At 42.0% G+C, this 24417-nt stretch overlaps 1 protein-coding gene across 1 annotated transcript; it reads right to left on the bottom strand.

Annotated features, from left to right (window-relative positions):
- Nucleotides 1–1450: 1450 nt before the first annotated feature.
- Nucleotides 1451–24417, bottom strand: LOC149121626 (uncharacterized). The gene is made up of 4 exons (XM_089316577.1): nt 23504–24417; nt 8982–9108; nt 8646–8738; nt 1451–5577 (listed from the first exon to the last, which is right to left on the bottom strand). The coding sequence occupies exons 1-4, from the start codon at nt 23834–23836 to the stop codon at nt 3620–3622; spliced, it is 2511 nt and encodes an 836-aa protein (XP_089172703.1). The 5' UTR covers nt 23837–24417; the 3' UTR covers nt 1451–3619.

A 24417-nucleotide genomic window follows, 5' to 3' on the forward strand; every position in this document is an offset into this window, starting at 1 on the left:
AATTATAGTAAAGTTAAATTAATACAAAAGTGCACTACAGGGACCAGTGCTGTGTCACAGCAGGTTATCACCCTGACCTGAAGTACCGGCATCCCATATGGGTGCTGGCTCAAGACCCAGCTGCTCCACTTCCAATCAAGCTCTCTGCTATGGCCTGGGAAATAGTAGAAGGCCCAAGTCCTTGGGCCCCTGCACCTTACATGGGAGATCCGGTGGAAGCTCCTGGCTTTGTATCAGCACAGTTCTGGCCGTTGTGACCAATTGGAGAGTGAACCATTGGATGGAAGATCTCCCTCTCTCACTTCCTCTATCTTTCTGTGTAACTCTTTCAAATAAATTAAATCTTTTTTTAAAAAAAAAGTGTACTACATTTATGCTCCTGCTTCTCTGTTGCAATGGGTACCACCTGGACAGACTTCATTGCATGTTCTTGTCTCAAGGCAATTAGGAATAGAATGAAGACATGTAGAATAGGGGGATCATGAATGAAAAAGGTATTATACACTCAGTAATACAGGAAAATTCAGATGAGTGTTGCAACTTATAGTGTTTGAGGTTGTCCCTTTAAAGAATGAGGGTGATGTGTGGGACAACATCTACTTGCATATTCAAATAGACCTTGGATAGTGGAGTCTAATCCAGATGTGCACACAGATAAGTTCAAATTTCTCATGGGTATATAGGTCACCACAAACGCATTCCTTTGTGCTGCACACAACACTTATTATCCAGGGTCAGGGTACACTATTATGGCTGGAACATGTGTCACTTCATATGCCTATGATTTGCACTACAATAATGTGGGGAAAGAATCCTGGGTGGCCAACAAAGCAGCTATAAACAAATAACTTTGTAATTGATGAAGATGGTATTCCAAATAACTGTTGCAATAACTGTTACTCAACTTTGAAATATTTATTAACAAAATTTACACAAGAGAGCACAGTTCAATTCATATACTTGATCCCACTCTCAATGAGAAACCAAAACTGCAGGTTGTATAAGAGAAAAATGTCTGAAGAATGGTTAAGCACTCTCTGTCACAATTCATCATGAAAACTGCCCAATACCTACTAAGGTGTGATTCCACCAAAGAATTCTTCCAGACAAATTATATTTCAGGGACTTCTCTCTGTAATCTTGCTATGTTTTGTGGAAGGTCACCTAATAATAAAGGCATTTCCCATTACAATACAGTCATAGGCTTTTTTCTTTCTGTGAGTTGTCAGGTAACCATTGAGAGATGATGTATGGTACCTGACTTTCCTATGCATGTATGTTTTCTCATTTCTGAGTCTCTTCATGTGAATTGATTAATGGCAGAAGAATTTTTCACATTCATTAAATTGACATTTTACTATTTGAATTCTCTTGTTTGTTGATGTTTAATTTCTTGTTTTTTAAGATTTTTATTTATTTATTTGACAGGTAGAGTTACAGACAGTGAGAGAGACAGAGAGAAAGGTCTTCCTTCTGTGGGTTCACTCCTCAAATGGCTGCAATGGCCAGAGCTGCACTAATCCAAAGCCAGGAGCCAGGGGCTTCTTCCTGGTCTCCCATGTGGGTGCAGAGGCCCAAGCACTTGGGCCATCTTCTACTGCTTTCTCAGGCCACAGCATACAGCTGGACTGGAAGAGGGGCAGCTGGGATAAGAACTGGCACCCATATGGGATGTCAGCATTGCGGGGGGAGGATTAACCTACTGCTCTACGGTGCCAGCCTGATGTTTAATTTCTGGCTATGGTTTGTTCAAACCTACTGCACTTGAAGGATATCACCTTTTTTGAGTTGCATATTTATTCAAGCCTGAATTCCATGAAAATATACTTCCACATTCATTACACTCCTAAGAAACCCCTTATGTGAATTCTCTGATGTATAATGATCGATTTCTGACAAATGGCTTTTTGTCACACTAATAATATTTCTGAACTTCTTCATTTTTTAATGATTTACTTTATTTATTTGAAAGATAGTTACAGAGAGACAGGGAAGCATAAAGAGGTCTTCCATCCACTGGTTCACTCCCCAGATGGATGCAATGGCTGGAGCTACAGAGATCCAAAGCCAGGAGTCAGGAGCTTCTTCTAGGTTTCCCACCTGGGTGCAGGGCCATCTTCTACTACTTTCCCAGGCCATAGCAGAGAGCTGGGTCAGAAGAGGAGCAGTTGGGACCAGAACCAGTGCCCACATGGCATGCTGGCACTTCAGGCCAGGGATTAACCTACTGTGCCACAGCGCTGGTCCCCAACTTTCTTCCTTATGGGATTTCCATTAAAAGGCTCTGTCACATGGTTATGTTGATTTTGGAAAAAGTCCTTCACATTCATTATATTCAAGTTCTCTCCCTCGTTTGAACTGCATGTGTTATGAGGTATTCCTTCTGAAAAAAGTCTTTCTCACATTTATTACAAGATTTCCACCATGTACTAAATTCTCTGCTGTTATATTATGTGATTTTGGCAGTTTCCAACACTCATTCCATTCATAAGGTTTCTCCCCGATGTGAATTCTGATGTTTTATGAGGTGTTACTTGAGGATAAAAGCTTTTCCATATGCATTATATCCAAAGTGTTTTCCCCCATATGAATTAGATGATGCGCAATGAGGGCTGAATTATGGGAAAAAGCTTTCCAAGTCATTATGTTCAAAAGGTTTCTCTTCATGTGAATTTTCTGATGCATTCTGAGATGTGACTTATTCCCAAGAAATTTTCTACAGTCATTGCATTCATGAAGGTTCTCCCTGGTGTGAAGTCTCTGGTGTGATATGAGCTATGATTTATAACATATGATTTATGAAGGCTTTTCCACACTCATTAGATTCATAAGGTTTCTGCCCTGTGTGAATTCTGTTTGATATGAGGTATAATTTATAGAAAAATGCTTTTCTGCAGTCATTACATTTATAAGATTATTTCTCTGGGTGAATCCTCTGATGCATTTGGAGTTGGAACTAAAAGTTTTTCCACAGTCATTATACTCATGAAGTTTCAACACTGTGTGCATTCTCTGGTGCATTATGAGGTTTGACTTTTGTCCAAAGGGTTTTCCAGTCATTAAATTCATAAGTTTTCTGCCCTGTGTGAATTCTCTGATGCACGATGAGGGTTGACTTATGGCTAAATGCTTTTCCACAGTTATTCCATTCATGAGTTTTCTACCCTGTGTTAATTCTTTTCTATGATATGAGGTTTGTCTTTTGTCCAAAGGCTTTTCCACAGTAATTACACTCATGAGGCTTCTCCCCTGTGTGAATTCTCTGATGTTTCCAAAGGACTGACTTTTATCAAGAGGCTTTCCCCTGGTCATTACATTCATGGGTCTCCTCTGTGTGAATTCTTCAGTGTGATATGAGGTGTGACTTTCATAAAAAGGTTTTGCCACAGTCATTACACTTATGAGGTTTCTGCCCTGTGTGAATTCACTGATGTATGAGGAGGTCTGACTTTCATCCAACGGCTTTCCCATAGTCATTATATTCATAAGGCTTCTCATCTGTGTGAATTTGCTAGTGGTTTATGAGGTGTGACTTTTGTGTAAAGGCTTTTCCACAGTCATTACATTCATGAGGTTTCTGCCCTGTGTGAATTTGCTGCTGTATGATGAGGTCTGAATTTCATCCAAAGGCTTTTCCACAGTCATTACATTCATGAGGTTTCTGTCCCATGTGAATTTGCTGGTGTTTGATGAGGGCTGATTTTCGTCCAAAGGATTTTCCACAGTCATTACATTTATGAGGTTTCTCCCCTGTGTGAATTCGCTGATGTACGAGGAGGTCTGACATTCGCACAAAGGCTTTTCCACAGTCATTACATTTATGAGATTTCTCCCCTGTGTGAATTCGCTGGTGTTTGATGAAGGCTGACTTTTGCCCAAAGGCTTTTCCACAGTCATTACATTTATGAGGCTTCTCCCCTGTGTGAATTCGCTGGTGTATGATGAGGGCTGACTTTCGCCCAAAGGCTTTTCCACAGTCGTTACATTTATGAGGTTTCTCCCCTGTGTGAATTCGCTGGTGTATGATGAGGTTTGACTTTCGTCCAAAGGCTTTTCCACACTCATTACATTTATGAGGTTTCTCACCTGTGTGAATTCGCTGGTGTATCATGAGGTCTGACTTTCGTCCAAAGGCTTTTCCACAGTCATTACATTTATGAGGTTTCTCCCCTCTGTGAATTCTCTGGTGCATTATGAGGTTTGACTTTTGCCCAAAGGCTTTTCCACAGTCATTACATATATGAGGTTTCTCCCCTGTGTGAATTCGCTGATGTATGATGAGGTCTGACTTTCGTCCAAAGGCTTTTCCACAGTCATTACATTTATGAGGTTTCTCCCCTGTGTGAATTCGCTGGTGTATCATGAGGTCTGACTTTCGTCCAAAGGCTTTTCCACAGTCATTACATTTATGAGGTTTCTCCCCTCTGTGAATTCTCTGGTGCATTATGAGGTTTGACTTTTGCCCAAAGGCTTTTCCACAGTCATTACATTTATGAGGTTTCTCCCCTGTGTGAATTCGCTGATGTATGATGAGGTGTGACATTCGTCCAAAGGCTTTTCCACAGTCATTACATTCATGGGGTCTCTCCCCTGTGTGAATTCTCTGGTGTACTATGAGGACTGACTTCCACAGAAAGCCTTTTCCACAATGAAGGCATTTATAAAGTTTCTCCCCTCTGTGAATTCGCTGATGGTTTATGACTTGTGACTTTTGTGTAAAGGCTTTTCCGCAGTCATTAAATTCAAGAAGTTTCTCTCCTGTGTGAATTTGCTGATGATTTATGTAGTGTGACTTTTGTGTAAACACTTTTCCACTGTCATTACATTCATGAGACTTCTCCCCTGTGTGAATATGCTGATGTTTCCTGAGGACTGACTTTTGTCCAAAAGCTTTTCTACAGTCATAACATTCATAAGGTGAATTAAAACTGAGTGATTTTCCACAAGGTTTACATGTGTAGCATTTTCCCCTTGTATTTAATCTCTGATTTATTGCAGGATGTGACTGGTGAATGACAGGTTCAACATACCTAATGTACTTATAAAGTTTCTCTCTTGTGTGGGTTTTTTGGTGCATATTGAGGCCAAAATTTTCATGTTTAACTTTTTCTATTTGAGTTGCTTTTCCAAAAGTGACAGTTGATTTATTATAGTTTTCTGCCATATGAATCCTCTCAGATTTATAAAACATCTTTCTTGTGCAGACGTTTGCTTGTCCAGTGGGTCCAAATGGCTGCTTCATGATGTGAATATTGTCATGCTGACCAAGAGGCTCACAGAACTGGAGAGAATTTCCGGGTATCTTGGTGTTATCAAATTTCTCTCCAGCCTGTAGTTGATCAGGCCCACTGGGGGGATACACATTGTGACATTTACTGCATTCCTCAGGCTTCAATCCTGTATAGGTTCCTTTTTTAATAATCAGTGTTGGAATATGGCTTGAATTTAAACTAAGTGTTTTTCTTAATTCAACCCTCTTGAGAGCTGATGTCTCACTATTTTTCATAAAATCCTGATTCAGATTTTTGTCATGACTTTCCTGGTTGATCCTAATCAGGTCATACCTTTCCATGACCACTGAAATGAGGAAAAAGCAATCATGTTACTGAATCACATGTAACTATTTCTCCTGGCATACTCATGTAAAGGGAATGAAGTTACTTGTTATCCAAGTGGCATAATATTTTCACAAAATCAGTATGAGGTACTTATTTATGACCATTATATGGCTTTTCTCCTTAATAAATTAATACATTAAATTGTACCATGAGGTTTCCCAATGTTGAAATATGATTCTTTTTACTATGAGAATTTTTCAAGGATGGTAGAATTTCATTTGTGCTATGATGTGTGTGATCCCTGCATCTCAAAACAGTGTCAGTTTCAGCCCTGGCTACTCTGCTTTCAGTACAGCTCTCTACCCATGTAAACTGGGAGGAAGTAGATAATGGTTCATGTGCCTGGGAACCTGTGAGACACCAGGGAAGACTAGATGAATTCTAGAGTTTTGGCTTCAGACTAGTTAGACCTAAGTGTTGCAGGCATCTGGGAAGTGAGCTAAGAGAGGACCTCTTTCTCTCTTTCTCCTCTCACTATCACTCTGCCTTTCACAAAGATGAAATAACTATAAAGTATTCTAAAGAATGGACAAATGTTTAATAAAAATATTCACCCACTACCTAGCAACTATTTTCCCTGACCTTTTTCTCCAGTTTATTTTTATAAAAACTGTGTGTTTTGTGCTTCTCTGATATTTCAAATATAAACATGAAAAAGTTTTACTGATCACTTACTTGTAGGTGGAGAAGAGTGAAATGTTCCTGTACTTTCAGCAAGACAACATTTAAGGAGTATGATTGGAATCTATGATTGTCTTACATTCAGTCTTCCCAGGTAAACATCATTTGTGGGATTTTTCAAATGAAAAAATACTTTGTCTCTACTCTAGGACAGCTTCCCCAAATTCCTAAGGACACCCAACACCTTCAGCTTCTCAGAAGTACAACAGGTAGGGAAAAGTCACAATATACCACTGTGGTTAAACACTTCCAATCAGTTTGAAGAATGTGTTTCTGCAAACTGGGATGTGCTCATCTTCTTTAAAAGTGTTTTCTAGCTCATTCTGAAATCATCAGTGCTGGTTACCTCCTCTAAATTCTTTCTATAAACATTCCTGTGTGATAATTTGAATTTCTGGAGGCTTTTGATCAATTGCCTCCTATTTGCACAGAAAGATTCATTTCCTATGCATTTCTCATCTTTTTGTTTGCATATTTTTCAATGATACTGAAAAATAGGAGAGAAATCATACTTCAAGCTCCACCCTTAAAGAAATCTGAACCACTCAACATAAACCCACGAGGCTACTTGACCTTGGTCTCAAAATCTCATTACTTTCTTGGTTAGTCTAGGATCACTTATTTTCATGTTTTATATAAATTCATGCTTAGTTTATGATTTCTTTTTTCAAAGATTTACTTTATTTATTTGAAAGCTAGAATTATAGAGAGAGGTAGAGACAGAGAGAAGTGGTTCACTCCCTATATGGACACAACAACCAATACTGGGCCAAGATGAAGTTAGGAGCCAGGAGTGTCTTTCTTGTCTCCCACATGGGTACAGGGAACTAAGGACTTGGGCCAACCTCTGCTCCTTTCTCAGGTGCATTAGCAGAGAGCTGGATTAGAAGAGGACCGGCTGGGACTTGAACTGGCACCCATATGCAATGCTAGTGCTGCAGGCTGGAGCTTTAACACACTGCAGCACAGTGTCATTCCTAGCTTCATAATTTCTGAGGTCACAGCACAGAGGCTTACTCATGACCATCTTTTTTGAAAGATTTATTTATTTATTTGAAAGTCAGAGTTACACAGAGAGAGGAGAGGCAAAGAGAGAGTAAGGTCTTCCATCCAATGGTTCACTCCCCAATTGGCCTCAATAGCCAGAATTATGCTGATCTGAAGCCAGGAGCCAGTAGCTTCTTCTGGGTCTCCCTTGGGTGCAGGGGTCCAAGGACTTGGACCATCTTCTACTGCTTTCCCAGGTCATAGCAGAGAGCTGGATTGGAAGTGGAACAACTGGGTCTTGAACTGGTACCCATATGGGATGCCGGCACTTCAGGCCAGGGTGTTAACTCGTTGCACCACAGCACCAGCCCCGTGACCATATTTTAGCATTTACTCATTTACTTACTTGAGAGTCAGAGACAGAATGAGAGATAAAGAAAGACTGAACAGAGGTTTGCCAGCTATAGGCTCACTCCTCAAATGTTTCCAACAAACTATAATTTTCTTATTTATTTGAGAGGCAAAGAGGAAAAAAAAGGAAAGAGACTAAGAGAGAGAGAGTTCACATTTATTGATTCCGTCCTGAGAAAGTTCTATTCCTGGGCAAAATCATGAGTGGGTACTCAATTTGAGCAATGAGTTAGAAATAAGTTTCTGGGGCCCAGCATTGTAGCATAGCAGGTAAAGCCACCACCTGCAGTGCCAACATCACTTATGGGCACCAGTTCAAGTCCTAGCTGATCCACTTCTGATCCAGCACTCTGCTATGGCCTGGGAAAGCAGTAGAAAATGGCCCATGTCCTTGGACCCCTGTACCCATGTGGGAGACCTGGAAGAAGCTCCTGGCTCCTGGCTTTGGATCAGTGCAGCTCCAGCCATGACAGCCAATTGGGAAGTGAACCAGTGGATGGAAAACCTCTCTCTCTCCCTCTCCTTCTTCTCTCTCTGACTTTCAAATAAATAAATAAATCTTTAAAAAAAACAGAAACATTAATCTTTAAAAAAAAAGTTTGTGTACATTGCCTAATTAACAAGCACTGAAGGAACTAATAAGTGCATGAAGGAAAAGGTATGAAAGTTTAGAGAAGGACAAGTTAGAATTTGGGGAATTATCAAACCTAGATAAAAGCCTTAGTAACATCAGAAAATGATTGGATTTTTTTTATTCAAAGAACATCTTCACTAAGAACAAAAGTTAGCAAGACACTGGTATCACTAAATACTCTAGAATGCCTGTGTCTGATGCACAAAACCAGCTGTCATCAGGAGTAAGGCTTGAGAAAAATTCATGGAAAGAGCACCAGTCACCATCTGCACAATTTCTGCCTTGGTCTCCCTCTCTCTTATGTGCAGACTGACCTGGAAGGCTCTGATTCAGGCATTCTTCCACTATCCATGGCTCTGCTCCTTGCTCCAACTTGAAGATCAAGTCAGGTTTGGTAATGCAGTGCCCTATTAATGGAAACATGTAAGACTTTGTGAAATCACTATCTTGGGTTATTTAAAGGACTACAGCTTGGTCCAGGAGCTATGTAACAAATGTGCCAATTTGAATCTTTTATTATTGGGTAGATATTCAGATCATTCCTGGACTCCAATTCTACACCAGCCCAATATTAAACATTATAAAGTGTTCCCTTATTTGTCAAATAGCAAGAAAATGTTATCACTGGGTATGTGATGGGTGTTACTCACCCGAGGAGAACAGGCTGCTGTAGGTCTCCAGCATCACATCTCTGTACAGGATTTTCTGAGCATTGTTCATTTTCTGCCATTCCTCCCAAGTAAAGTACACAGCCAGGTCTTCAAATGCTATCATCACCTGTAATATTACACTTCCAGTCAACATATTAATTCTGTCACAAAATAAACACCGAGTGTTGTGTGTGGATACAAAGGAAAAAAGAAAGGATATGGTTTCTCATTAGACTTGTTGAGTGTTTAGAAATCCACACAGAAGCATTCAACAGAGTCAAACCCATGATCTACATGCTGTGAGAAATGCCTAAGCTGGAGGGAAACAGGAGGTTCAAATCACAAAGGCCACATCTGTCAAGGGGAATTGCACAGCAGGCTAACAGAGGGGCAATATTGACTGTTGAATGGGCAGGGTTAAGTAGAAGTGTGTAGAAGCATTGAGGAAAAAAGGCAAGAAAGCATCAGTGAAACTATGATGGGAATGAACAGAAGATAATTTCCAGGAAAACACCATGCCTATCATTTCCAATATGTCAGAGAAGAAATACATTAAAAGACAGGGCAGACATTAGGCTTAGTGTTTCTGGTGCCACCTCAGAGTGTCTATGTTTGATTTCCAAAGCCAGCTGCAGTTTTTAGCTCACAGATAATGCAGACCTGGGGAAACAGTTGTGATGTCACCAATGAAGGAGGCCTAGATTCCATTTCTTAATTCTGGCTTCAGTCCTGCCCCAACTATGTTTGGTATGGTTATCTAGGGAGTGAATTAATGTGTCAAAGCTCTCTATCTCTCAGTCCATCAACTTCTTTCTCTATCAAGCTAATAAATATTTTTAAGTAAGAGAGAAAATACAGGTAAGACAAAGAATACAAATTAGCTTTTGCCCTAGTCTATGATTATTCTACTGATAAACAATTGAAATAACATTATACCTAATTAAAGTGAAAGCAATGGTGGCCAGCTCCATGGCTCACTAGGTTAATCCTCTGCCTTGTGGCACTGGCACACCAGGTTCTAGTCCCGGTCGAGGTGCCGGATTCTTTCCCGGTTACCCCTCTTCCAGGCTAGCTCTCTGCTGTGGCCTGGGAGTGCAGTGGAGGATGGCCCAAGTACTTGGGCCCTGCACCCCATGGGAGACCAGGAGAAGCACCTGGCTCCTGCCTTTGGATCAGCATGGTGCGCCTGCCACAGCGTGCCAGCCATGGCGGCCATTGGAGGGTGAACCAATGGCAAAAGGAAAACATTTCTGTCTCTCTCTCTTACTGTCCACTCTGCCTGTCAAAAAAAAAAAAAAAAAAAAAAAAAAAAAAAAAAAAGAAAGAAAGCAAGCAAGCAAGCAATGGAATTACTTGCCCAAAACATTCAAATGATAAACATTTGAAATAACATTATACATAATTAAGGTGAAAGCAATGGAATTATTTGCCCAAAAAGAGAACCTGGGAATGTCTGCAGTACAATCTGCACTTGTGACTCACTGAGAAAAATGCATAGAGATTTGTTTAAGAACCTGCAATAGTCACCAGAATTGTGATGCAGCAGCCTAAGCCTCCACCATCACTGCTGGCATCCCATGTAAACAGAGGATTTGAGTCCTGGCTGCTCCACTTCCAATCCAGTTCCCTGCTAATCTGACTGAAAGAGAAGTGAAAATGGCCTGAGTATGTGGACCCTTCCACCAATATGGGAGACCTAGATGGAGTTCCAGGCTGCTGGCTTTGGCCTGGTCCAGTCCCAGCCATTGCAGGCATTTGGGGAAGGAAACAGTAGATAGAAGATATCTCCTTTTGTCTCCCTGTCTCTCCCAATCTCTGTAAGTCTGCCTTTCAACTAAATAATCTTAAAAAATAAAAGAGCCTCTAGTAGATTCTCTTCTCCACACATTTCTTATCCTATTCCCAAATCCAATTAAGCTTCTCAAAGGTATTAAGGACTCCATTACTCTAAAAATTCAAAAACAAACTTAACTGATTTGTGCTTTAGCACTCGGTAACTCTTCCTCTTGCAGAATGCTAAGTGTTAACTTCATAGATAGCACTAAAACACTGCTCAGTACATCATCTATGTGACAATAAAGACTGATTCAGACAACACAACCCCCAAAATGTAGCATATTGTGCTTAGTTTCAACTCAATTTGTGTAATAAATATATATTTTGCTAAGGCAACAGAAAAACAAGAGACCAAACTGCATTATTAAAGATGACGGTAATGTTTCACAATCATGCCAAATTCATCATTCATTTCTGCATATTTCATGAGAACAAATTTTATTCCGATACTTCAGACCAGGGCATTAACCCACTGAGCCACAGAGCCAGCCCTGTATTTTTCCATTTAATTAACTAGTATACTGGAACCAGCACTGTGACATAGCAGGTAAAGCTACTACCTGCAGTGCTGGCATCCCAGATTGGTGCCAGTTCAAGTCCCAGTGGCTTTGCTTCCAATCCAGTTCTCTGCCATGGCCTGGAAAAGCAGTAGAAGATGACCTAAATCCTTGGGCCCCTGTATCCATGTGGGACACCCAGAAGAAGCTCTTCAGTTCTAGCTTTGGATCAGTGCAACTCCGGCCATTGTGGCAAACTGGGGGGTGAACCAGTGGATGGAAGACTCTCTCTCTCCCTCTGCTCTCTGTAACTCTGACTTTCAAATAAATAAAAAAATCTAAAAAAAAAATAAACTAGCATTAAATGCCTAAAATGAGTACTGACAAGCTGGGGAATAATTTGAAAAAAAAAATAAAACACTTACAAGTGATATATTAATTTTCCTTCCTCCTAGAATCATGTGGAGGGCCTAGAATCATACCTGGGAGAGAAGGTGAATGGCAGGAGTTCAATGAAAACTCGGGAGGCCAACGCTGTGGCATAACGGGTAAAGTTGCTGCCTGCAGTGCCAGCATTCCATATGGGGGCTGGTTCAAATCCTTCCTGCTGAATGTACAATCTAGCTCCCTGCTACGTCCTGAGAAAGCAGTGGAACATGGTCCAAGACCTTGGGCCACTACACCTGCATGGGAGACCCAGAAGCTCTTGGGTCTTGGCTTTGGATCAGCTCAGCTTTTGGCCTTTGCAGTAATTTGGAGGGTGAGACAGCAGATAGAAGGCTTTCTTTCTCTCTCTCTCTGCAACTCTTTCAATAAATAAATGAAACTTAAAAAAACCCTCTGGTTTCCTCATGCACTGAACAGTGGGAAAAAAAGAATATGATAGAATGAATAAAGAATAATAAATACAATAACCAAGAAAACATCAGCTTCACTGTGGAGGAATAAACATGTATATAGGAAAATGCACCCACCTATATTAAGTGGCAGAGATTAAACAGAAGGTCTCATTGGTTTAATGAAAGCATTATCTACAAATTTTGTAAAATAATAATGTAAAAGTAAAGAGAAATATTCAGAGTGTTGAAATAAATGAGGTTATCATAGATAAACATTATGTTGTTATCAACGTTTATACTAAAGAAAGTTAACAAATACACATACTGTATATTTAATGCAGTGCACTTTACCAGTAATGATTCTAAATAGAACCTTTCCCTGTATTCATCCCTTCACAAAACCCTGGATTGGGGCTGGAAATGTGACCTAGTGGGTTAAGCTGCCACCTGTAGCACTGGCATCCCATATGGGCACTGGTTCAATTCCCAGCTGCTCCACTTCTGATCCAGCTTTCTGCTATGGCCTGGGAAAGCAGTAGAAGATGGCCCAAGTCCTTGGGCCCCTGCACCCATGTGGGAGACCCAGAGGAAGCTCCTGGATCCTGGCTTTGGATTGGCACAACTCTATTCATTGCAGCGAACTGGGAGTGAACCAGCAGATGGAAGACTTTTCTCTCTCTGCCTCTCCCTCTCTGTGTGTGAAACTCTTTCAAATAAATAAATAAATTTTTTAAAAAGACCCTGAATTTCACCATTTCACTTCATTTACCCCATGAATGTGAAAATGTGATACAAATAGACAATTTGATAAAAAAATTTATTTATTTGAAAGAGCTATACAGAGAGAGGGAGAGACACAGAAAGGGAGGGAGGGAGAGAGGGAGAAAGAGAGGTCTTCGAACCACAGGTTCACTCCCAAGATGGCAGCGAAAGGCTGGAGCTGTGTAGATACAAAGATAGGAGCCAGGAGCTTCTTCAAGGTCTCCCACATGGGAGCAGGGGCCCAAGGACTTTGACCATCTTCTACTGTTTTCCCAGGCCATAGCAAAGAGCTGGATCAGAAGTGGAGCAGCTGAGTCTCGAACTGACACCCATATGGGATGCTGGCACTGCAGGTGGTGGCCTTACCTGCTATGCCACAGAACCAGCACCAGAAATAGACAATTTGTAAAGTATTTGCCTTTTCAGATTTTCTTTTTCTGACAGTTGTTATCTTCTGAAAAACCCTGGGGCCTGCCTGTTGAAGAGATAGTATGTAGGCTGGCGTTGCAGCTCACTAGGCTAATCCTCCACTTGTGGCACCAGTACTCCAGGTTCTAGTCCCAGTTGGGGTGCTGGTTCTGTCCTGGTTGCTCCTCTTCCAGTCCAGCTCTCTGCTGTGGCCTGGGAAGGCAGAGTGGAGGATGACCCAAGTGCTTGGGCCCCTGCACACACATGGGAGATCAGGAGGAAGCATGTGGCCCTGGCTTTGGATCGGCGCAGCATGCTAGCCATAGCAGCCATTTGGGGGTGAACCAATGGAAGGAAGACCTTTTTGTCTCTCTCTCTTGCTGTCTAACTCTGCCTGTCAAAAAAACGATAATATGTAGCCAAGATTCACCACAAACCCAAGACACTTAAGTGAAGCCTCAATAAGTTCTCCAAGTGACTAAACTCTCATTTATGCTCCTGGAGTGATCACAGGAACTGCCCAGCTGAGTGCAGCCCATAACATGGGGTCAGAACTGCAAATCAGGGCCGGCACCATGGCTCAATAGGCTAATCCTCTGCCTGAGGTGCTGGCACCCCGGGTTCTAGTCCCGGTTGGGGTGCCAGATTCTGTCTCAGTTGCTCCTCTTCCAGTCCAGCTCTCTGCTGTGGCCCAGGAGTGCAGTGTAGAATGGCCCAAGTCCTTGAGCCCTGCACCCACATGGGAGACCAGGGGAAGCACTTGTTTCCTGGCTTCAGATCAGCGCGGTGCGCCGGCCACAGCATGCCTGCCGCAGCAGCCACTGGGGAGTGAACCAACAGAAAAGGAAGACCTTTCTCTCTCTCTCACTGTCCACTCTGCCTGTCAAAAAATAAATAAATAAAAGAACTGCAAAGCAAATGGCTATTTGTTAAGCCATTGTGTTTTCTGATTTGTCTTACTTCAAATGCTGATACATATCAGTAAGTATGGCAGAAAGTTGAGTTACATGCAAACAACAATGCATACAACTTCAAAATTTCATTTAGAAGTTGCATTAAAACAAGGCCAGCATTGTCACATAGCAAGTAAACCTGCTGTCTGCAATGCAAGCCCCCCATATGAGCACTGGTTCATGTTCTGGCTGTTCTGCTTTTGATCTAGCTTCCTGCTGATGGCCTGAGCAAAGCAATGAAAGATGATCCAAATACTTGGGCAAATGCTACCAATGTGGGAAATCCAGATGAAGATCTTGGTTCCTGGCCTCATTCTGTCCCAGCCCTGCTCAATGAGGCCATCTGTGACGTGAAAAAGCAGAAGGAAGATCTCTCTGGGTCTCTCCTCTATATACAATATTTACAAATAAATTTTTTAAAAGCTTAGAAAAAAGCTCCTATAAACACAATCTTTGCCTATCAGTTAGAACTTAGGAAAGCTGCTGACACTAAAAAAAAAAAAATTCCTGGGATTCATACAAATAAATTATCTGGAGATCATATGGTTGTGCTTCACATTTTGGCTTATATATGGTCATTGTGTTCTTTTGGTTTATATTTTAATAAGCTTATTATTGCATGAAATCTAGTTTAATATAATTTTACTATTTCAGAAAACAGGATAAAGGTTCAGAGTAGTTTTCTGTAGCTGCATGTATACTGCATATTGTTCAAGAAGAAATTACTGAAAGGGGAAAATTTTTATGATATGCTTTTTTTAAAAGATTTATTCATTTATTTGAAAGTCAAAGTTACACAGAGAGAGGAGAGGCAGAGAGAGAGAGAGAGAGAGAGAGAGAGAGGTCTCCCATCCAATGGCTCACTCCGCAAATGGCTTCAACGGCTGGAGCTGCACCAATCCAAAGCCAGGAGCTTCTTCCAGGTCTCCCACATGGGTACAAGGACCCAAGTATTTCAGCCATATTCTACTGCTTTCCCAGGCCATAGCAGAAGTGGAACAGCCAAGTCTTGAGCCCATGCCCATATGGGATGTGGGTGCTTCAGGACAGGGCATTATCCCACTGTGCCACAGCACCGGCCTCATATATGCTTTTTGAAGTCACACACTCCAAACATAGCATTAGTAGCAAAAGGGAAGACATGCTCAGGAAAATTTTCTAAAGCAATACTATGTGAACCGGTGACAATTTCTGAAATGGATATGAAAAATAAATGTTTTTTAATTAAGTGTGGCAAAGTGGAGAACATTAGAAGTTAGGGTGCCAGGCATTTACAAATCATGTGACACTACACAAAGCACTTTTCTCCTGAAATACAATATGTTTCATCTTTTTTACAAAGATCCTGGCAAAACTTCCTTGAGCTACCAGGGAGGACTATTAGAATACAGGGGGAAGGAGTCCTCCAAGATGGTGGAATAGGGAGGGAGCACACTGATAATCCAGGAAAAGATAGTTTAATAAAAGTGGAGATACTGTAGTTTCAGGGAAGAGTTATGGAAAAAACTTCAGAGGAAACTTCCAGAAGTAGTGGGACACGGTGAACCTATGTGGAGGACACAGGTGCCCACGGCTCAGGACCCCAGCTGCCAAGTCTATGCACCAGCTCTGGAAAGGGAGGTGAGGTGAAACCTCAGTAGCCTGAGACACTGGTGGGGAAGCAGCAGGAAGAGCCTAGAGGGAATGAGGCTTGAAGCCCCATGGTGGAAAGTCCACCAGTCTAACTAGAGGAGAGAAAAAAATAAATAAAATAAAATAAAAGGGACCAGTATGGACATGATTCTTTTTCTCACTCACCTTACAAAGGTGAGCAAGACAAAGAGCAGACACCATTCTGGATATACATAAAAGCTATGCCACCTCAGGGCTGTGCCTGCCCTAAGCCAAACAGAAAAACCTGACTCTGGTGGGGAGAAATAACAGGAGGTTAGGACCTAGTGAATATGTGGAGCTTATGAACTGAGACTGTGAAAAAAAAAAAGCTGAAGGTGTGTGAGAGAACTCATGGAGTGCCTCAGACGTGAGTACTCTCGGGAGATACCACAATCTTGGTAAACTTGGCAACCTTATGAGAGATTGCAGGGAAATGTGAGCTTACACTGAGGACTGCACAGATCCTTTGGGTGGTCCTTGTAACAGAGCAGATGAATATTATACCCACAGGGGCCAGAGCTCAGACAATGACTGCCTCCAATTACACTCAGCTGTGTGGAATTACTTCCCTTCTGAATTAAAAAAAAGGAAAGAAAGAGAATATTTAGCATGCCTAACGTGGGTGTGTCACCATTAACCCTGAAGAACCGAACAGAGCTCTGTGGCCACACCCATCACAAGCCTCTAAGAATCCATCAAAAGCAGACAGTCCACTTAATCTAGAGTCAATGTATAAGAGAAAAACCACCACAGCAAAAAAAAAAAAAATAGAGATAGAAACCAAAGAATATATTCACAATGCCAAGCAATGAATGAGGAAACTGAGGAAAAAAGAAAAAAGAAGATATCATAACACCCCTGAATGAACAAGACACCCTAATTCAAGACTATGAAGATGATGAGATAGAAGAAACGCAAGATACGGATTCAAAAAATTTATGAAAACAACATTTAGAAGTTCTCAAAAACAAATTCTTCAACTACAGAAATCCTTAATTGACATTTTCTCTCTCATGAAAATGAAATCTTAAGGAGGAATCAAAATGTGTCGCTCCCCCTCTTCGTGGAGGAACGACACTAAGCCCTGCCTAGGCTTCATATCCGAGTCACGGCACCATTATGTCACTCCCCCTCTTCGTGGAGGAACGACACTAAGCCCTGCCTAGGCTTCATATCTGAGTCACGGCACCATTATGTCGCTCCCCCTCTTCATGGAGGAACGACACAGGACCCTGCGCTGTTCTTTCGTCTGCTTGGCCCTCCCCGGGTTTGCTGCTGGTTCTTCCCGGGTTGGCTACTATCCCTTCCACCTCCGTGGAAGGGCAGTTCCCCCTGGCCACATTCCCCACTTCCACAGGGGAGCGGCACACCGCCGGCCGGCTCTCTCGGGGGCTGCACAGGTGTTCCCCTTAGATGTTCCCCTTAGATGTTCCTGGTGCATGCTGTCTCTCTCCTCCTTTATAGTCCTCTTCCGCCAATCCTAACTCGGCTGCCCACACGCCGAGTACGCTGCTCTCCTCCAATCAGGAGCAAGTCCTACAGTTTATTAGCTGAACTGGAGACAGCTGTGTAGAAGCTGTTTTCTTCTCTCCCAGCGCCATATTGTGGGGGAGCAGATGCATAGAATAAGTCTTAATTTCAATAACTTAGTCCAGTCCGGATTGCTCCCCACAAAAATGAAATGAAAAACTAGTAGAACATGAAACTGTGATAGTGATGAGAAATCATAATGAAATGAAGAATTCAATAGATCAAATGACAAACACATTAGAGAGCCTTAAAAGCAGAATGAGTGAAGCAGAAGAGAAAATATTGGAATTCGAAGACAGAGCACAAGAATGTATGCTGTCAAACCAAAGAAAAGAAGAGGAAATTAGAAATCTAACAAATATTGTTGGGAATCTACAGGATACTATTAAAAAAAAAAACAACATTTGGGTTCTAGGAGTTCCTGAAGGCATGGAGAGAAAGGATTAGAAGGCCTTTTCAGTGAGATACAAGCAGAAAACTTCCCAGGTTTGGAGAAGAACACAGACATCCTAGTACAGGAAGCTCATAGAACTCCTAGTAAATATGACCAGAAGAGATCCTCATCACAACACGTTGCAATCAAACTCACCACAGTGAAATACAAAGAAAAGATCCTAAAATGTGCAAGAGAGAAACGTCAGATTATTCTCAGAGGATCTCCAATTAGACTCACAGCAGACTTCTCATCAGAAACCCTACAGGATAGCAGGGAATGGCAAGATATAGCGCAACTACTAAGAGAGAAAAACTTCCAGCCCAGAATATTATATCCTGCAAAGCTCTCATTTGTGAGTGAAGGTGAAATAAAGACCTTTCATAGCAAACAGAAATTGAAAGAAATTGTCATCACTCGTCCAGCCCTGCAAAAGATGTTTAAGATGTGATACACACAGAAACACAGAAACAGCCATCAATATGAAAGAAGGTAAAGGAAGAAAACCTCACAGTGAAAGATCATAGGACGTTCAAAGCACATATTAGAAAATATCTTTGGCAAATGGCAGGGCAAAGTTACTACTTATCAGTAGTCACATTGAACGTTAATGGCCTCAACTGTCAAGTTAAAAGACAGACTGACTGAGTGGATTAAGGAACAAAACCCATCTATTTGCTGCTTAAAAGAAACACATCTTTCCAACAAAGATGCATGCAGACTGAAAGTGGAAGGTTTGAAAAAGATATTCCATGCTAACAGAAATGAAAAAAGAGCTGGTATAGCCATTGTAATATCAGATAAAATAAACTTTAACAAAAAACTGTTAAGAGAGACAAAGAGGGGATTTATATAATGATAAGGGATCAATTCAACAGGAAGATGTAACTATTATAAATATGTATGCACCTTATTATAGGGCACTGGTTTATTTAAAAATTTTTATGGGACTTAAAGGGAGACTTAGACCCCAATACAATAGTACAGGGGACTTCAATACTCCACTCTCAGAAATAGACAGATAAACTGTACAGAAGATTAAAGCACATTAACAGATTGCCGAAGAAAAACCATACGATTATCTCAAAAGATGCAGAGTTAGCATTTGATAAATACAATACCCTTTCATGATGAAAACTCCAAGCAAACTGGTCATATAAGGAAAATTCCTCAATACAATCAAAGCAATTTATGAAAAACCCATGGCCAGCATCCTATTGAATGGGGAAAAGTTGAAAGCATTTCCACTGAGATCTGGCACCAGACAGGGATGCCCACTCTCACCACTGCTATTCAATATAGTTTGAAAGTTTTATCCAGAGCCATTAGGCAAGAAAAAGAAATTAAAGGGATACAAATTGGGAAGGAAGAAGTCAAACTATCCCTCTTGGCAGATGATATGGTTCTTTATTAAGGGGATCCAAAGAACTCTACTGAGAGACTATTGGAACTCATAGAAGAGTTTGGCAAAGTAGCATGATATAAAATCAATGCACAAAAATCAACACCCTTTGTATACACAGGCAATGCCACGGCTGAGAATGAACTGGTAAGATCAATCCCATTCAAAATAGCCTCCAAAACAATCAAATACCTTGGAATAAACTTAACCAAGGACATTAAAGATCTCTACGATGAGAATTACAAAACCTTAAAGAAAGGAATAGAAGAGGATACCAAAAAATGGAAAAATCTTCCATGCTCATGGATTGGAAGAATATCATCAAAATGTCCATACTTCCAAAAGCAATTTATAGATTCAATGCAATACCAATCAAAATACTGAAGCCATTCTTCTCAGATTCGGAAAAAATTATGCTGAAATTCATATGGAGACACAGGAGACCTCAGATAGCTAAAGCAATCTTGTACAATAACACAAAGCCGGAGACATCACAATACCAGATTTCAGGACCTGTCTTAATTATTACAAAAGTGGAAAATGTGTTTTGCTCAAAGCTTTTCCAACAGCTCCTCAGTCTAGTTTGCCTTCACTTTGAAAAGATACTTTTTCTAGGGTATACATGAGCATTTCATTGACTTTGCCATCAAACATAATTTTTGCAAAGAATTTAACTGTACCCAGCTTTTATCAGGAGAGCAAGAAGTCATCACATTGATGACTTCCTCCCTGAATGAGACTATTTGACCTGCCTTTGAAGAACATACAATGCTAATGCCTTTTAGTCCTTCCTGGGTTTTGGTGCAATGCATGCCTCCTTTAAAAAATTATTTGTCATGGATGCTACAAATCAGCCCAGCTTATATGGCCCCCCTTCCAATGAAAAGTGCTAAAATCAGTCAAATTGAATTCTGTAGGCACTCTCATTAGTGCTCTCAGTGACTTCTTCACTTGTGGAGCTCATACGCCTTCTAAATTCTTTGGATCAGTTATGATATCCATTACTTCTCAAGGGCTGTGATGCAAGGAATAGCCTCTCTTGGAACCTTGCTATGTGCCAGTAAAATTAAATTAGATGGCTATTAACGGTGCTATACTGGAAAAACAGTCACCTACACACCTTGAGCCTGTGATTCTCCAAACCTTGTTGTCTAGTAGGACTTTGGCCATGGATATAGAACAGTAAAACATGAGAATGGCTACTATGGCCTCCTTAATATATGATGGACCCAAACTTGACATACTCCATTTGGCAAAGGGGATGGCTTCCAATGTCTACTGTCTACATCGAGATGCCAGGGTACTGCAGGAGGTCACTATTCTAACAATAAAATAGAAAAACCATTTAAGTTCAGCTGGACACCATTCTGCTGACTGTTGATCTCATTACTGTTAATCGGAATGCCTTCACTGGTGACAATCCAGAGACCCAAAGTAGTCACAGCCATTATCTGCTAACAAAAGCTTAAACCAAGAGTTATGGATTAATGTCTATTATAACACAATTTCTCAGAACCCATCTAGTCCACATGTTGAGAGTTGGAAGCTGTTATACTTGGCCCATCCATAAATAGGATGTTAATTGTGCCAGATGGGTCCTATATCCTTGTACTGCAAGGAATATGTCATAGATATTGATGTTCCAAACTTATCCAGCTCCCTGCTAATGTGTCTGGGAAAACAGCAAAGGCTTGCCCATATGCCTAGGCCCCTGAACCCATGTGATATCTGGAAGAAGCTCCTATCTTACGAGATCAGCCTGGTCTAGCCCCAGTCATTGTAGCCATTCTGGAGGAGAACAAAGCAGAGAGATTAGTCTCTCCCTTTCTCACTCTAACACTACCTTTCAAATATATAAATAAATCTTTTAAAATGTAATCATTTCAATAGATTCCTCAGTGCTCAGTCATGATGACTTTTACTGTCTTAAGGACATTTTCATTTCTTTTTTTATTTATTTTATTTTTTAACTTTTATTTAATGAATATAAATTTCCAAAGGATTACAATGGCTTCCCCCATATCTTCCCTCCCACCCGCAACCCTCCCATCCCCTGCTCCCTCTCTCCTTACATTCACATCAAGATTGATCTTTTTGTAAAGATGATTTATTTATTTATTTGAGAGGTAGAATTACAGATAGTGAGACAGATAGACAGAGAGAAAGGTCTTCCTTCTGCTAGTTCACTCCCCAGTTGGCTAAAATGGCCAGAAGAACTGCACTGATCTAAAGCCAGGAGCCAGGAGCTTCTTCTGGGTCTCCCACATGGGTGCAGAGGCCAAAGCCCTTGGGCCATCTTATACTGCCTTCCCAGGCCACAGCAGAGAGCTGGATCAGAGGAGGAGCAGCTGGTACTTGACCAGTGCCCATATAAGATGCTGGTACCACAGGCAGAGGATTAACCTGCTGAATCACAGTGCCAGCCCAAAGCCACATCTTTTACTGTACTGTGTGTGCATCTCTGTGGGGGGAAGGGGCATATTTTCTCTTTTCTTCCTTACTCCTCCTCACATTAACACCTTGTACAAAGGCTTACACAGACCACAGTCATTATGAAAATCTATCACTAATATCCTCCCATGTTGAAAATGTCATGGGGTTAAACACAGAACCCAGAATAAGAAAAGTCATTGGAAGCTGGTGTTCTGGCTGAGTGGGTAAAACCATAAGGGTGCTGGTTCGAGACCTGGCTGCTCCACTTCTGATCCAGCTCTCTGCTATGGCCTGGGAAAACAGTGGAAGATGACCCAAGTGCTTGGTACCCTGCATCTGTGTAGGAGACCTGGAAGAAGTTCCTGGCTCCTGACTTCAGATCCATGCAGTTCTGGCCATTGTGAAGATCTGGGGAGTGAACCAGCAGATGGGAGACCTCTCTCTCTCTCTCTCTCTGTGCCTTCGCCTCTCTGTAACTCTGCCTTTCAAATAAATAAATGTTTTCTTTTTAAAAAGTAATTGGCCCTCTTAATTAAAACTGTATGGACTGTAAGATAACCAGCTTGGTGGAGCATTGAGTGACTGTAAAGAACCAGAAGAGAAAATTGCACTTTTCTGTATTTATGTTTTCATAGCTCTCCACTTTATGAAAATCCATATTAAAGTAGCTCATTATTAACACACACGGTAGACTTGCATTAATTTCAGTTCATGGCAGTGCCATGGCTCAATAGGCTAATCCTCCACCTAGCGGCACCGGCACACCGGATTCTGTCCCAGTTGCCCCTCTTCCAGGCCAGCTCTCTGCTGTGGCCAGGGAGTGCAGTGGAGGATGGCCCAAGTGCTTGGGCCCTGCACCCCATGAGAGACCAGGATAAGCACCTGGCTCCTGCCTTTGGATCAGCACGGTGCACTGGCCTCAGCGCGCCAGCCATGGCGGCCATTGGAGAGTGAACCAATGGAAAAGAAAGACCTTTCTCTCTCTCTCTCTCACTGTCCACTCTGCCTGCAAAAAAAAAAAAAATCAGTTCACGTCTCACTTTGCAAAGAGATTAGCAGCAGGTAGTAATAGTTGAAATCCCTAATAACATAAGAAAGAAGGGGTGAAGACAGAAATTTTATAGCAGGAAAATAAATCAGCTATGTTTCCATGGCCTCAAGCTCCAGATTGAAAAAGGGTCTGTTAATTAAACACACAGGAGAGATCAATGCACAAAACTACTGCACAAGCTTCACATTGCCGCTGGGAAATACATCCAAACACAAGGTGCCCCAGCTGTCAGATGTGTCCACGGGGTTCAGCATGGGGGCCATGAGCCAGATCCTACTCTGATCTTCTCTCTCCACCTCTCTGCTGCCTCAGGCTCCCAGCTGAAGGCCACCAAGCCCGCCCAGCTGGAACTACCATGGGATATAACAGGAGGCCCAGCCAGAAAACATTCTTTGACCCACCCAAAGTGAGAACTGGGCTTATTTAAATATAGGGAATGGGACCCCTTCCTTCACCTTACTCTCAACTGTCCTGCTTGTGCCGTTACTCATCCTGTGTACTTTAAGGAGAATTTGAGTGAGGCAACCTGTGGGACTGGCCGAGCGTTGGGAGACTGGGAAGCGGCAGTGGGAGACACAACACCTGGGCCCCAGCCTTGACTCTGCCGGAGAAGCTCCCAGAATCACTGAGAAGCTAGTGATCAATGCCTGGGAGCCGACATCCACCATCACACCCACCCCTCTCCCACACATGCATAGATGCCCCTTCCTATTCTCCATACTTGCCATGTAAAACCTTAGGAGCACGTCCCCTTTCTTCAGGACACCTGGAGAGCAAAGTGGAGAGTGTGGGACAGGAGAAGTCACTGGAATTTGGGACCCACGGGTGGCAGATGCAGAAGCACAGAAGCAGCGGGTGGTAGGTCTGGGGTGTGTTCTCCCCAAATGCCTGCAATTGCACTTGCAGAGCAAGACGCCCCAGTGAATGTGGGAGAAAGAGCAAAGCAGCCTCTCAGGGAACACTCTGATCAGTAAATGAACTTCATCTGTTCCCAACCCTGAGCCACAGGGAAAGGCACGCGCATGCGCACATTCTCCCACATTCACGCGCACAGGCATTCAGAGAGGAAAACTTTAGAGCACCGGGTGACTCTGGGAAATGGAGTCCAGGCCAGGGCATTCCTAGATAGACTTACTGGCCCTCTCCTAGGGCTTCAGTGTGGGGTAGGTGTGAAGGGTTAAAAAGTTAAAATCCGCTTCCCCCCCCAACCTCCTCTGGTGAACTTTCCTGACCTCGTTAGACTTGCTCTGCATAGCCATTAGTCAGTAAATTACCCCAATGTGAGCGTAACCTCAGTTTCACCTAAGTGAGATAGAAGAAGTCACCATATATCTCTGCCTCCTGGACCCCTGACTCCACCATGTGTCCCTTATCGCCATTCGGCTGCATTCCTAGGTATCACTCCCTGTATTCATAAATCAACTGGTTGTAAAATCACTTAACTTGTATCAATTGTTTACTCTATACCACTGTCTGCTCTATGCAATGATTGATTTTCTTTGTTTCAATGTGTATAAAAACCCCAACCCAAGACTATTCGAGGCCACTCGCCTGTACTGGGACGGGGGCCCCGACATGTCGGAACATCAATAAACTTTACCCTTTGTTAATTACATGAGAGAAGGTCTCTTGGAGTGTT

This window comes from Oryctolagus cuniculus, chromosome 16 (genome assembly GCF_051225735.1).
Source record: "Oryctolagus cuniculus isolate XC-2025 breed Fujian yellow rabbit chromosome 16, ASM5122573v1, whole genome shotgun sequence".
Lineage (NCBI taxonomy): Eukaryota > Metazoa > Chordata > Mammalia > Lagomorpha > Leporidae > Oryctolagus > Oryctolagus cuniculus.

What these genes read in the sequence shown, in the direction of transcription:
- LOC149121626 (XM_089316577.1), bottom strand. Translation starts at nt 23,836, where the DNA reads ATGCCTGTGCGCGTGAATGTGGGAGAATGTGCGCATGCGCGTGCCTTT. An exon ending in CAGCAGCCTGTTCTCCTCGG is followed by an intron (nt 8,739 to 8,981) that starts GTGAGTAACACC and finishes TTCCATTAATAG; the next exon opens with GGCACTGCATTACCAAACCT. An exon ending in CCTGAATCAGAGCCTTCCAG is followed by an intron (nt 5,578 to 8,645) that starts GTCAGTCTGCAC and finishes TCCTCATTTCAG; the next exon opens with TGGTCATGGAAAGGTATGAC.